The 14,967-nt window shown below is 41.8% G+C and overlaps 1 protein-coding gene and 1 non-coding gene across 2 annotated transcripts in view; both read left to right on the forward strand.

Moving 5' to 3' along the window:
- The window catches only part of CASR (calcium sensing receptor), an 81,006-nt gene that overhangs the window by 37,946 nt on the left and 28,093 nt on the right, over nt 1–14,967 (forward strand). Inside the window, exons 2-3 of the mRNA XM_046659301.1 lie at nt 9,716–10,142; nt 12,360–12,666. Of these exons, the coding sequence (XP_046515257.1) occupies nt 9,958–10,142; nt 12,360–12,666 (492 nt within the window). The 5' untranslated portion in view covers nt 9,716–9,957. The remainder of the gene's footprint in view (nt 1–9,715; nt 10,143–12,359; nt 12,667–14,967) is intronic.
- LOC124238749 (small nucleolar RNA SNORD112) lies at nt 1,574–1,645 on the forward strand. Its single transcript, XR_006888357.1, has one exon. It is a non-coding gene; the product is annotated as a small nucleolar RNA SNORD112 (small nucleolar RNA).

Here is a 14,967-nt window from a genome sequence, read left to right on the forward strand (position 1 = left end):
GTTATAAAATAAGTCCTGGGGATGGAATGTACAGCATGGTGACTATAGTTAATAATACTGTATTGTATGTTTGAAAGTTGCTAAGAGAATAGATCTTAAAAGATCTCATCACAAGAAAAGAAATTGTGACGATATGTGGTGACGGATGTTAACTAGACTTACAGTGAGCATCATTTTGCAATGTGTGCGAATACGGAATCATTATGTTGTGCACCTGAAACTAGTACAATGTTAAATGCCAATTATGTCTCAATTCCCAAAAGGAGTAAAAATATCTCTAGAAAATATTGGAGAATCACTGGGCGAAAAAACTAATTTAAATAATAAAAGAACTCAGTAAGGTATCAGAATATATAATTAACATACAAAAATCAATCGCTTTCATGGACACAAACAGTAACCAGCTAGAGGACATAATGGTAAAAAAGGGGGAAAAAGCCCCATTTATATAGTAAAAAAGGTGACTAAATACTTAGGAATAGGGGCCGGCCCCGTGGCACAGCGGTGAAGTGTGCACGTTCTGCTTCGGTGGCCCGGGGTTCACCAGTTCGGATCCCAGGTGCAGACATGGCACCACTTGGCAAAAAGCCATGCTGTGGTAGGCGTCCCACATATAAAGTAGAGGAAGATGGGCATGGTTGTTAGCTCAGGGCCAGTCTTCCTCAGCGAAAAGAGGAGGATTGGCAGTAGTTAGCTCAGGGTTAATCTTCCTAAAAAAAAAAAAAAACTTAGGAATAAACTTGACAAGAATGTGCAAAATCTACAAGAGGAAATACTCTTTAAAGACACAAAATTAGACTGGAACAAAAGGAAAAGCATCCTGGTTCTTGGGTAGGACCACTCAAGATCATAAAAATGTCAGTGTAACATAATCCCCATAAAAATATCTACAAACTTTTTGTATGGAGCTAGACAAGTTGGTGCTAAAGTTCATAAGGGAAACAAACATTCAGGAATAACCAGGAACACACTAAGAAATAAAAACTACAAAGGTGGACTGGTCCTACCAGATATTAAACCATACCAAAAGTCACCATAATTAAAACAGGGTGCTACTGCCACAGAATAGATGGGCTTTTTAATAAATGCTGCTGGCACAACTAGGCAGCCACTTGAAAAAGATCAAATTAGATCTGTATCTTACACCAAATGCAAAAATAAACTCCACACTGATCAGGAAACTAAATGTAAAAAAGAGAAAAGTTAGATAGACAATAATTTAATAAATTAAACTCGAGAAAATAAGGTGAATTCTTCTAAAAACTCAGTGTAGGGAAAACTTTCTAACACTGACTCAAAATCCAGGGGCAATAAAAGAGCTAATTCATACATTTGACTACATAAAAATGTTTTTAAAAATTGCATGGTAACATAAAGTCGAGGAAGAACTGCCAAATTAGAAGAAAACATTTGCAGCATATATCACAGATAAGGGGCTAGTATCCACAATATATAAAGAACTGAAAATTTGAGGGGAAAATGACCAAAACCCTGATAGAAAAACAGGAAAGATATATGAACAGAAAAAAATAAATAAAAATAACTTGATAAACAAATAATAGTGGGCCAGGCGTGGACCAATGATGAGGATGTGTCACCAACCAAGAATTATGATTAATCCAGTTTTGTGCACCTGAGGTTCAATTAAAACTACAAATATTCTCATAATAGATTTTATACTGTCTTTGGAAGTAAGTTTAAAGTTCAGAAGCCCTAAAGTGATGTTGTTAAGATATGCTAGGCTGCACTGACAACTCAGAAATGAAAGGAAAACGGCTTCCCTTCCTTTTCTTCATAAACCTCACGTAGTTTTTTCGGTGAGGTGTAAATTCCAGCTCATATACATGATAAAATTGGCCGCTTCAAACTCAGATGTGTCACAAGGTTTCAGTGTGAACCAGATAAGCTTCCCAGGTTCCTTCTACCTATAAAATTCTGTATTTGAGATTAGTGACCTGGTGTCCTAAAACAGTCTCCTTAAGTCCACGCACCCAGTTAATGAGGCGAGAATGACTTCCCCAGACCCTTCCTCCTAATGACACAGGGAGTTCCCCCTGGGGACCTTCTTAGTGCCTGTGGCAAAACTCAAGGCTTAGGTATTTGTTTTTGTGTCTATATCCTTATCACTGTTTATAAAAAAGGAGAGATTTAATATGGGGAGGAAATTGGGGTGAAATAAGAACAAGAAGAATAAGTAATACCATGAGTAATATTAGAACACAAAACTGCACGCTTTTGGTTTCTATTTGAGGGGGAGCCAGGCCACAAATCTGGCTCTCAGCTTCCTAGCAGAGCAGAGAGGGAAACAGGAGGAGATAGAAGATTCATAATGCTTATAAAATAATTTGGGTCAGTTTCCAAAGAAAACTAATATTTCCATTTGCTTAGATATATGTCCCAGTGGTATACTGGAGCAAGCTTCTGCCAGGTCGTAAGAGCCAATGGTTAAATATCAAGGATTTTTGCAAGTCAGTTGTTAAACCACTGGTGGCTTGAAATCTGCCAGGGTGGGAGTATTCAGCAAACACTACAAATCAGGGCATTTTTTTGTTTGTTTTTTCCTTTTTCGGCCATTGGAGAGCTGGTTTACCAGCACACCACTGCATGTCCCTATGGTCCTTGTAGGAGGACACTATGCAGGGCCAGGGGAGCTGCAGGTGGGAAGGAGAAAGGCTTCCACTTGTGTGCAAGAAACAACCTGCAGGAAAAGAGAGCAGGGATGTATGCCTGACATCAGAGAATGACTGGAGATGCATCAGCATTCACCTCCCATCGTGGTCCTTCTTTTTAGTGCTCCCCTTGGGAATTTCATACCTGGGGATACAAAAAATGCTATGCCCAGCGAGGGGCAGACATATCTTCCCATTCAAAAATGCCTCCAGAGAGACTGGGAGAGGCTCAGGGGAAGGATTCTGTGCTTTCTACTAGACCAGCCCCCCCCCCCACAAGCCTGTATTTATTTCACAGCATTGCGACAAGTGTCCTGCTGATGGCTGGGGGGGGGCGCGGGGAGCATCCCATGCAGAAATAAATTTGGAAACGAGTGGGTTAAAGTTAAGCAGTTATCTTTACTGCGGGACTTCTCAGAGCCTTTGGGAGGCGAATGTACCCTTGTGGCACAGAGCGAACATCAATTCCCAAACTTTTTTTACCCCAGAACAGTTCGTGGTGGCACATCGTGGGACACCAGACTGAAAAATGCCACCCTGGGTAGTCAGGCCTCCTTGGGATTTTGAAAGGCAATACCAGGACCTTACTCCACAGAAATATTTCTTTCATGAAGGATATGAAGGTCTGGCATTTTTCTTTAGAAAAACATGGCTTGCACATCTTTGCTTTTCACCTGAACAGTTTCATTAAGCCTGTGGGTGTCCACACATCCATCAGCAGAGCTTTCTTAAGGCTAGAAGGGAAATGTTTCAGGACAAGAAATTTCTTAACTCATGGCCTGTGTCCTCAGGAACTCAGTCAGTCCTGTCGTGGAACACCAGGCACTGGCAATGTCAAAGCCCGAAGCCAGCATACATTTTCAACTGACAAGATGCTGGAGCAGAGAATGAGCTTTTCTCATCACTTTTTAACCTTGAATGTTCACCCCTCCCCCAGCTCTCATTGTATTTCTTTTCTCCTCTTCTGTCATTTTCTGTCTTCTTGCAATAGCTTCATAAACCCCTAAGACAGAGTTTATCATGTTGATTCATTCACTTAATCATTTACGGAGCCCCTCCACGCTCTGGGCTGTGAAAGGGACAGACCCAGCCCTGTCGTCAAGGAGCTCATGGTACAGTACAACATTACTGAATTCTCATTTCCTCTCCTATTTATCTCCATTCTTTGATTTGTCTAGGCTACCTCTCCCAACTCTGCTCGGTGCCCCATGCGGCTCCTCCCCACTCTTGTTCATCCTTTATCGTCCCTTCCTGATAGCTTTTTCCAATGACTAACAGGAACCCAGCTCAGCTGGTTTTTATCACGCTCCTGTCCTTGCATTTTTCCGACTCAATTAAGCCATTACCAGGGCTAAATGAGGCATGGACTCTCCAAAAGTCACACCTGTTGTCAGGGAGATGGAGGGTAAGAACCTGGCAGCTGGCCAGGGGAGGCAAGAAGGGCTGGAGGGAGGCAGCCGAGTGTGACCCGGCAGAGTGAGTTCCCCCAGCACTGAAAGAGGGCCCTCATTGTAAAACAAGATGTCCTTTGCTGTAATACAGAAGGAATGAAGTCTGACACAGGACTGAGGATGGTCACATTGGTGATGACAGATAAGATGTCCCTAATTCTTTGGCAAACATGTGCCAGGTGCGTATCGAAACCCACACTGTGGATGTGTCCTCCGCAAGAGATAAAGAAAGCTGTAACCAGAGCCAAGCACACAGGTTTTGGATTACTGGCTGAACTTTCTCAGGACTTTCCCTAATCACCTTCATGAAACACACACGTTTCACCTTTCTGCAATGGTGGCTTCACACCTTACTGTTAGTATTCTTTATGGTCAGTGTGACAAAAGAAGGCAAAGATTACAGTACAATAAACCAGAGGCAAATCAGTGTACTCACCCTACAAAGACAAATGATCTCTATTGGAAATCAATTTTGGCTTCATAACCACCTTTTTTCTAGATAGCCTAGAATTTTTATTTCTGCAGTCTAGGAATTGAGAAATGTGTAGCTTTTGAGCTTGCTGTGCCTCTTATTTACTAAGTGGTTTTATGTTCAGAAGATCTATGCCTCGGTTTTCTCTTGCTGGAAATGTGGGCACAATCATTCTCTTCTAGAGTAAAACAATTTCCAGACATGTTAAAGCCAAGGGGCAAGAGCCAAGGTGGTTTTCACTTTGGTAGAAATTGAAATGTTGCAGTGTTGACTGCTAACCTTGTCTTCCTAGTCTCTGTTAATTTGCTCTTGACTTGGATGAGCCATCCAACTTTTTGGACAAATCCAAGTTCAACAGATGTTTTTTGAGCATCCGTTCAGTCCCAGGTTCCCTCTTCGATGCTGGGATGCAACCGTGATCCTGATGAAGCCTCTGCCCTCAGGAACCTTCCATCTTGCGGGGCGACCCCTTCCCTCTTCTGTCCTAGAATTGCCCACCCAGCTCCTGGTTTTTACTGGTCATGCTTCATTCATTTATTCAGTAAATATTTGTGGAGCATCTACTAAGTTCCAGGCCTTGTGCTTGGTGCGAGGCTACAATGAGGAGGAAAAGAGAGACGAGTCCTACCTTCATGAAGCTTCCAGTCCCCACCTTGACTTAATTCTCTCACCAGAAAGAAGGCCACTCCTCCCTCCCTCTCCCTCAACACTTAGCTCAAGCCTCTTCTAGCATTTGCATCACTGTAATTATAATACATCTTTCTATCTCCTTTTAAACCATGGGCACCTTGAAGGCAACAATCTCAACTTTCTCTCCTGAGCACCTTGCGCTCCTTAGTGTCTGGCACATAGAGGAGCTCAATAAATGTTTTTTGAATGAATCAATAATTGCATGAATTTACAAATTCATGAACCTGTGGAACCGTAGATCAGTCTGCCCTGACCTCATGCCCCGTGTCTCTTGGGTGAGGAACTCAGGGATCAATAATCTGTCAGCACTCAAACACTCCTCATGATTTCAAGGACTTCTAAACATAAACCAGCTGGTCCACGGGTCATTTCTTCTTCCAGAATGGATCTGCCATTGAGAGAAAGAACAAATACTACCTTCGGCTTGTGTTTGCAGTACTGTTTTTTGCAGGAAAGCAAACATAATTATATATGGTTTAAATGAAATAAACTCATAGTAAGGAGAACAAATGAGTTTATTTGTGACTCTTGGATAGATACCATTAATATAGCTACAGTAAGAAAAAATATACATACGATGGCTTAAACAAGCTAGAAGCTTTTTTTACCTGTCATGTAAAAGCCCAGGAATAGTCTGGTATCAAGGTTCTGCTCCATGAAATCCTCAGCTTGTGGCACCATCAGTCCCTAGGATATGGCTCAGGGTTCAACATGGGCTCCAGATGTCACATCGACCTCCATGCAGCAGAATGGAGAAAGAGGAGGATGAAGGGACAAAGGGCAAACACCAAGTTTCCTGGAAGCTGTCACAAAGCACTTCAGCTTACATCTCATTGGCCAAAACTTAGTGAGATGACCACATATAATTATAAAAGAAATTGGGGAAAGTAATCTTTATTTTGGGCAATGACTTGTCCAACTAAAAGCTATTTTACTATGGCCTAAAAGGAGTACAGACGTGAGGGATACAATTAGAAGTCTCTCCTGCAGATACTAAAACTGAAGTGTTGTTAGTGATTATTCAAGCACTTTTGTATTCTAACTATTGCAGGCTGAAGTCACAATGATGAACTCCAAGTGTTCATCTACTGTGCTAGGATCATACTTGGTACTGCTCTGTTTGTCGATACCTAGGAGGTGGGAGGAGTGAGGTAGAGGAAAGAGTAGGGAGGCAGGTGATGGGAGCCTGGACCAAGGCGGTGGCAACAGGATGGAGAGGAGGAGGCAGAGTGGAGAGAGAGAGGGCAGGATCAACAGGACATAGTGATGGGATATTGGAGGAAAGGGAGGGGGAGGGTTTAGAATGATTCTCAGCTTTGAAAGCAAATTAGATCCTGGTAATTGGACTAAAAAGGGTGGTTTAGAGATTATGTTAGACCGGTAGACTTAACTGCTACAAATTGACCTGAAATCTCTCCATCTGTTACTTCTTGCCATGAATTTTCTGTCGAATGGACTAATGAGGTTAATAAACTTCTCCAAGTAGTTAATCTTTCACAGGAAAGATTTCACAGGTCTTAGTGACTCACTCTAGCCAGCTATAATGTTCCCTCTCCTAATTCAGTAAACTACACGGGGCTCCTTAAAATTCTGAGTTCTTGAGGCATTCCTACTTCAAGTGCCAGAATTTCTCACTTGAGTAAGCTGAAAATATGTAGAATCTATTCCCCAAGAGAGTGGAATTGGTATTGCCCTTTTTACAGTTGTGTAATTTAAAACATATTGGATATTTGAGGGGTTTTTTAAAGATTTTATTTTTCCTTTTTCTCCCCAAAGCCCCGTGGCACATAGTTGTATATTTTTAATTGTGGGTCCTTCTAGTTGTGACATGTGGGACGCTGCTTTAGCATGGCTTGATGAGCAGTGCCATGTCCATGCCCAGGATTCGAACCAGCAAAACCCTGGACCTCGGAAGCAGAACCCCTGAACGTAACCACTCGGCCATGGGGCCAACCCTGACACGATGCCTAGTTCAATAAATGCTAGTTTCTGTCTCCTTCCAAAGTACTTTCTTTTTTTATGCATTCATTCGACAAACATTTCCTCTGCAGTTACTGTTTTAGACACTGTGCTAAGTGTTGGGGAGCAAAGTTGAGTGTCATCATGGAAAACAAAGTTACAGTATTTTTTTTCACTTCTGGATGTCGAGGTAAATTCTGATCCTCTAAACCCATGTGCCTGTCTACAGGACTGGGAGTTCCTGAGGGCAGGGAACATGCCCATCTTTGTTACCTTTATATTCCCAAGCCTTAGCACATGTACTTCTTAAATGAATGAATATATGACCAAGGTCCAAGGAATTAAGTCAAAAATCCAAAAGTAGGACTGGAGTCAGAGAACTAAGATGGTCATGGATGTTCAGACATTATTGGAGACAATTCCATGAATGTTGAGTGTCTGCCAGGGTGCCCCTTCCAAATGGGGCCACCACCCTCTGCTAGAACAGCTATTGGAGGGAGGTTGGGGTTCCTAAAGGGCAAGGGGCAGCATATGACCATAGGTAAGAGCTTGGGCTCTGGAATCAGACATTGAAGCATGTAACCATAATAAAGGCTGACGAATCTTCCAAGAGGGGACCTCCAAGATCCAAGATATAAAAGACTATAACGGGCAAACCTAGCTAGTCTAAGAGTCCAGAGAAAGCCTCCTTGAAGAGTCCTATAGGCTGCTCACTGCACAACTGAGGGGTTAGCATCATGGTTGGAAATCTAGCCTGTTCTCCCCAAGGAGAGACCTTGGAGTCTCCTTAGCATCATGGTTGGAAATCTAGCCTGTTCTCCCCAAGGAGAGATCTCTCTCCACTCCCCAAGCTGGACACCTTGGCCCAAGGCTGTGTCTGCCCCACAGGAGTTCTTTTCTCTGTTCACACAAAGGCCCCACAGTTCACCAAGCCACACCCCCACAGTTATGGACATCTGAAAGCTGAAAGATAAGTAGATTTTTTCCAGGCAAAGTTTAGGCCAGAGGACCAAGGAGGGGAAATAGCATGTGTGAGATCTAAGGATTTAAAAGAAGGCCTGATATACTTGAGGCACTGAAGGGAATTTGGCATGGCTGGGGTGTGGAGTTCGAAGGCAAGACTAGTGAGTGAGGCTGGAAAGGTATTCATTAAAGTCAGCATTTTCTGTGAGTTTACTAGTTACACTGTGCTAATGGCTCTGCATGTATTACTTTATTGAGATCACAGAGGTGAAGTGACTTTCCCAAAGTCATATATGGGAAATAGTGGAACTATGATTCAAAGCCAGGTTTAACTGCAGAGCCCATGCTCCAAACTACTTGTTCCATGACATCCAAAGATTTGTAAGGGTGGATTGCAAAGGGACAAAACTGGAGGCAGGAAGGCCAGTTAGGGAATAGTTGCAAAAATCCAGATACGAAATGCTGGTGGACTTAAGATGGCCTTGGAAATGGGAAGGAGTGGAGGGATTCCAGTGAGATTTCGGACGTAGAATCTACAGGATTTGGTGGTTGTTTGAATATGGAGGGCAATTATGAGAAGAGGGCGGAGGCAAGGATGACTCCTTATTTTGTGCCTTTGTGGATGGCTCGTCATTTGCTGAGATAGAAAACAGTGAAAGAGGAACAAGTTTGGGAGGAAGGTGCCTGTCAAGTTGGAAGCACCTGTGGCACATCCAGGTGGAGATGTCCAGTGGCCGGCTCAATGCTTGGGCCCGAACCTCAGGAAAGCCTGTATAGTTAGTGACATTGACCTATAATTGGTAATTGACCCACAGAGTGGGTGGGTTAGAGCACAGAGTGAGCAGACCAGAGAGTTCCTGCTAGGACAATCATGCTAAAGCAGAAGGACTTTTCCCCAGATCCAGCTGTTGAGCTTTATAAAGTAGAATCTTACCCTTGATTTATCTGTGTCCTTTACAAGAACTATTCTTCAGAGGTTTATGGAGGGTCATAGACAAACTGGAACCAGAGATCTGTGATGAGGAGGCACAAAAAAGGGGGGCTACCATAATAAATAAAGAATAAATGGCCTTTTCTGACATTTTTATTTGATTTAAAGTCAGATTTAAACCTAAATATGACTCATTCTGTATTTTCTATAAGAACATATGTGCTGAATAAAATATCATTAATATAATTATGCTACTACCAGGCCAATTCTATGCATTATTCACGCATAAAAATGAATGGATTAAAATCTAGTGGCAATATCAGTGGAGGCCTTAGCTTATCAATGGCCTCTTTAAAACGTGGCGCCTCACAACTGAACACAGTCCTTTCCTGACATGGGCAATTGAAGTGTTCTGTACTTTACGTGAAATGCTGTAAAAATGAGACTCTAAGCCATGCCTTCCCCAACTGCTACCTCTCAGCCTCTCTAAATGGAAATTCTGAGCCACCTCTGTTGCAGTCATCATAACAAGATGAGATTTAGGCTTAGTTGAATTCATTTTGTCTCTCTTTTCTTTTAGAAAGCATCACAGACAGTCTCTACATGATGCGGCTTCTAAAGACTCAAGGACCACCCGCCTCACTAGTCTGCAGTGGAGAAGGCAGAAATGGAAATTCAAATGCCACGGCTTCCATCCTGTTATTAGTCACTCTGTAGACATGTGCCCCCACCACAGGGAGTGAACTGCACCACGGGGGGAAGTTCTCAGGGCCCCCAAACCACCAGCAGTCTTGTCTCTCCCCCTGGAGAAAAAGCAGAACTATGACGTTTTACAGCTGCTGTCTGATCCTCGTGGCCTTTACCTGGTGCACTTCTGCCTACGGGCCCGACCAACGAGCCCAGAAAAAAGGGGACATTATCCTCGGGGGGCTCTTTCCTATTCATTTTGGAGTAGCAGCCAAAGATCAAGATCTAGAATCAAGACCAGAGTCTGTGGAATGTATCAGGTAAGGGAAGGAACCAAGACTCTCTTCTGGGTGGTTGGAGAAAAGCTATCCCAAACTCAAAAGAATTTACTCAAACTCTCTTTTCAAAACGGGTGATTGGTACTCATGCTGAAGCTTATTAGTGCGCCCCCCCCCCCCGACTTTGTTTGAAGAATTTTTTCCAAAAATAAAATGTCAAAGACACTGAGTAGAAAAACCCATGGCCTGTTGGAGCATATGCCCGGTCACTTGGTAACTGAGTCATCATTGTTCACCTGGCAGCAGTGTTGCTTAATGGAAGACTGAGTACCTAGAAGGAAATTTGTTGTTAGTCTTACAAACCCGAGTAGTAAAATCTCCCATTGACCTTAAGTGCCCCAAAGGTCAGGAATACTTGAGTGTTGGCTACCTCACTCTTTTTTTTTTTTAAGGGTGTTAAACTTGAAAGAAACCTCAGTGGTTGGCATGACCCAGGCATCTTCGAAATGCAGGCCATGGCATTTTGGAACCCCTCCCATTGGAAAGTCTTTCTTATAGAAAGCTGAAATGCCCCTGCCAACACAGCATGGAGCACAGATGGAGAAATATAGAATCCACTAGACTCTCTCTTCAGCCATTTGAAGACAGCTAATGTGTCCCCTTGAGTCATTTCTTTTCCAGGTCGAATAGTCTCAGTTTTCTAAACAATTATTTCATGACATGATTTCCAGACCTCTCATCATTGCAGTTGCCCTCCATTGGATGCTCCCTAATTATCATGACTCTTAGGATATGGTCTCTAAAAAATAGACACAATTTCTTCCAATAGGCTCTGACTTCTGCCGAGTACCGTGGGCTGTATAGCACCTCTCTTCCTTTGGACATCAGAGACTGCACCCCAAGTCTTGACCCATCTTCTAGGAGAAAAAAGCACTTTCTCTCTGAGTCTTGCAACTTCCAGAAGGGATCCAGCGCTTTTCCTGGGTCTTCCTGATAGCTGGAAAATGAAGAGGAAAACTAGGACTATTCCAAGAAAACTGGATTTCTGTTCATGTTCTAATGAGAGCTAGAAAATTAGATAGCATTTTCACATTTTTCTTATGAATGCAGAAAACCTAAGTGCAGAATTTCACTGATGCCGAATATATCCTTCACATAACCCAGATGGACAAATATCCTCTTTGTTGGACCCTGCTGGACAGAGTTGTGCATGTGCCATTATATACCTCTTAATCACTCTGCAAGTTTAAAACAAATAATTTAAAAAATAAATGAAGGAAACATAAAGAAAATGACTAAGAGAAAACATCACATTAAAAATTAGACCAGGACCTTTAGGAACCTAAACAACACAGTGTGTGTGTGTGTGTGTGTATATATATGTATATATATATTACCAATACAGATTGTATTTCTGTATTTCTATAACATTGTATTTCTCACCTCCTGTCATTGAGGTCGAGTAGTAAGGCCATGATATACAGAGAGAACCTGCAGAGCTGTTATATTTTTTCCTTGGGGCACTGATACACTGATTCAGCACATTTCTCGAGCCCTCACTCTGAGCCAAGACTTGGGAGAGTGACAACAATGTCACTGACCCTAATTCTCTTTGTTAACTTGCTTGATTTTTATTTAAAATAATGTTCTTTGAAAAGCAACGCATGCTCATTTTTTAAAAGTAGAAAGTATAAATAAAACAAAAGCACGTAATTTTAAAACTCATCATTCCACCGCCCAGAAATAATCACTGTTTGTGAACAACCTTCCAATGCATAATATTCATTTGTGTGTTTACAAAAATGAGATCACTGATTTCCTTTTCCCCTTTGACCTCCAGGAATGCCATAGTCTAAATTTGTGACTGCAAATCTGAGGTGATTTTTAGGCTCCCACATGTTAAAATCCTAATCTGTTTATATTTTCCTGAGTCCTTTTTCTTTTTGAATCTCTATATTACTTTTATTAAAGTACCTCACATCAGCTGTTTCAAATTCTTTGCTGCATGAGACGTACAAATTATTCGTTCTGTTACTAAGAACAACCTTCCTTGTTATTGCTCCCTGACTCTGTTGAGACACCATGCTGAGAGCTGTGCATAATTACCTCGTGTTCATAGCCACTCTGTGAGGTAAGTGTTATCCCCATTTTACAGAGAGGATTTTGAGTCTCAAAAATCACGACGTCATGAAACCAGTCCCTACTCTAAACAGTTGACCCAAAACCCTCCCATTTTCTTCCATTTCTTCTTTCTTCCAGGTATAACTTCCGGGGGTTTCGCTGGTTGCAAGCTATGATATTTGCCATAGAGGAAATAAACAGCAGCCCGGCCCTTCTTCCCAACATGACGCTGGGATACAGGATCTTCGACACTTGCAACACCGTTTCTAAAGCCTTGGAGGCCACCCTGAGTTTTGTGGCCCAGAACAAAATTGATTCTCTGAACCTTGATGAATTCTGCAACTGCTCGGAGCACATCCCCTCTACCATTGCGGTGGTGGGAGCAACTGGCTCGGGCGTCTCCACGGCGGTGGCCAATCTGCTGGGGCTCTTCTACATTCCCCAGGTAGCCTGCCTCCTTGGACGGGGCAGTGTGGGCAGGGGTCAGGAGAACAGGCTCGGAGGAGTGCCGTGCCCAGGCTCCATACACTTTGCTGTTTTCCTACCTCTGGCTTCACATTGGCACCACCTACACTTTAGTTAATCTGGTGCTTGGAATTATAGAAGCCCTGAGATTTACATTTAGTGAACTGTATCATGACCATTTGGGATTTTGAGACCTGAGTGTCAACAGCATCCCCTGGACCTGCACAACTCCTCTAAAATTCTTTTAAACGTACCTTGTATAAAACTTTGTCTTTTTGTTCAGTGTTCAGTTATTTTCCACTCCATTTCTTTAGTAAATGATCTTTATTCTGCCTTTACGAAAAGGAATGAGACAATATGATGTAAATCCCACCTTTCAAACCCAAAATATCTGTCCCCAATCCTATTCCCTTAAAAGTCTGCCTCTCTACTGTCCGGTTGAAAGTTTAGTGCAGAGGGAGGCAGAGCAAATTTTCTCACAAAACGGGAACTTAATTATTGTCTTGCACATTCTAGAAATGGAATATACTCTATTTGATTCAAAAATATTTATAAAGCATGTATGAATAAGCAGGCTGCACCCTGTAGGAACTCAGCCGAGGTGAGGAGACGTCTGCATTTTCAGATACTAACAATTCACTGAACGAGTGCTTTGATAAACATTTGTTCAAAGTTGCAGATTTTTTCCACCAAAAAAAAGACAGCGAACTCTAAATGTCATTTTATAACCTGATTTTTTTCCCCTTAACGCTATAGAGCAAATCTTATTTCATGTTAATATTTATAGATCTATGACATCATTTTATAATAGTGAAGAATTGGAAACAACCTAAATGTCCGTGGATGGGAGAGTCAGCTCCATTGTAATACATCCCTTAAGTCAAATTTTCAATTAAATTATAAATCCCACTTCAATTTTATTTTCTCAATGTCTAATATTTAAAATTTGTATGAGTACCTTTGATAAATTCACATTTCTACTTTGGGAGGTCTCTATTTCTTTGGTGATAGCCGTTATCCCTTTATATACACGTGACAACTGAGAAGTTTTCTCATCATTTCCCGAATCCTTACTTCAGGGAATTAAAGGTGTTTCCCACGGGGAAGCCCTGGTTCTGTAACTTTTGGCCAGAATGATCTAACAAAGCCCACATCAGTAAATGTATTGGGCAAGATGCAAATATGCGTCTTTTAAATTTGGCCTACTGCTCAGGATTATTTGAGATATACAGTTAAAGTAAGTTGTCGTGGCCAACAGGCATAAGATGTAATTGCCGTCAAGTAAAGAAAGCACATGAAGAGGAGAGTTTTAATTCTTTGTGGTTTGGATGAAAGATAGGGTTAAGCTGAATGCGAATTATAGAAGTGCTGAGAAGACCATAATGACTATCAGTCAAACCAATGTAAGTGTATCTACTGCAGTGGTTCTCTGCCGTGGCTGCATGTTGGAATCACTTGGGAGCTTTAAAAATACTGATGCCTGGGTCTCACCCCGCAGAGATCCTGGTTTAATTGATATGAGATGCGATCTCATCTCAATTCTGGGCATCGGGAGTTTTGAAAGCTCACAAGGCAATTCTACTGTGCGGCAGAGCTGGGAACCATGGCACTGCAGAGTGGGGACAGAGGCCCAGTGGCATTTCTTATGCCACTCACGCCACCAAGTGGATGGAACAAGCAGATTAGCTAGAACAATTTGTGGTCAGAAGTTTTCTGAATCATTCATGAAATTCTCCCCTCTTACAATAAAAAAGTTTTGTGGGTTTTTAAGGTTTTTTTGGAGGGGGGTGGTTAGTGAAGTGATGTTTACCCCCACTTTTCTAGTTTGCTTTTTAAAAACTGGATAAATAGAAATGCATTCTTTAAGACAAACATATCCATGGGGGATATATTTGTTTGTAATTTTTATCCCTTTAAAACCCTTTTCAGCCCGTTTTTCAAAAGAAGATCAAGAAGCAATAATGGATGAATTTACAAAACACCTGAGTAGGTTTTTCATTTGCAAAAACGTGATTCAGAAGCCTGTTGTTTGGGTTTGCAAATGGAGCTCTCTAAAAACAATAACATCTCAACAAATTACTTTAACTACCTGTCTACCTCATGAACTCTCATAGTAGATTAAGAAGGGGGTTATTTTGATAAAAGAAATAACGTTTGTCAATTTTGTATTATAACTTCCAAAATCAAAGCTCTTGTCAGCAAAATCATGCCTGCCCTTTAGCAAATTTGGGCCAGATCTTTCCTACATCAATGCCTTTTAGGTTTTTTGATGCAGAAACTA

Source organism: Equus quagga, chromosome 4 (genome assembly GCF_021613505.1).
Source record: "Equus quagga isolate Etosha38 chromosome 4, UCLA_HA_Equagga_1.0, whole genome shotgun sequence".
Classification (NCBI taxonomy): Eukaryota; Metazoa; Chordata; class Mammalia; order Perissodactyla; family Equidae; genus Equus; species Equus quagga.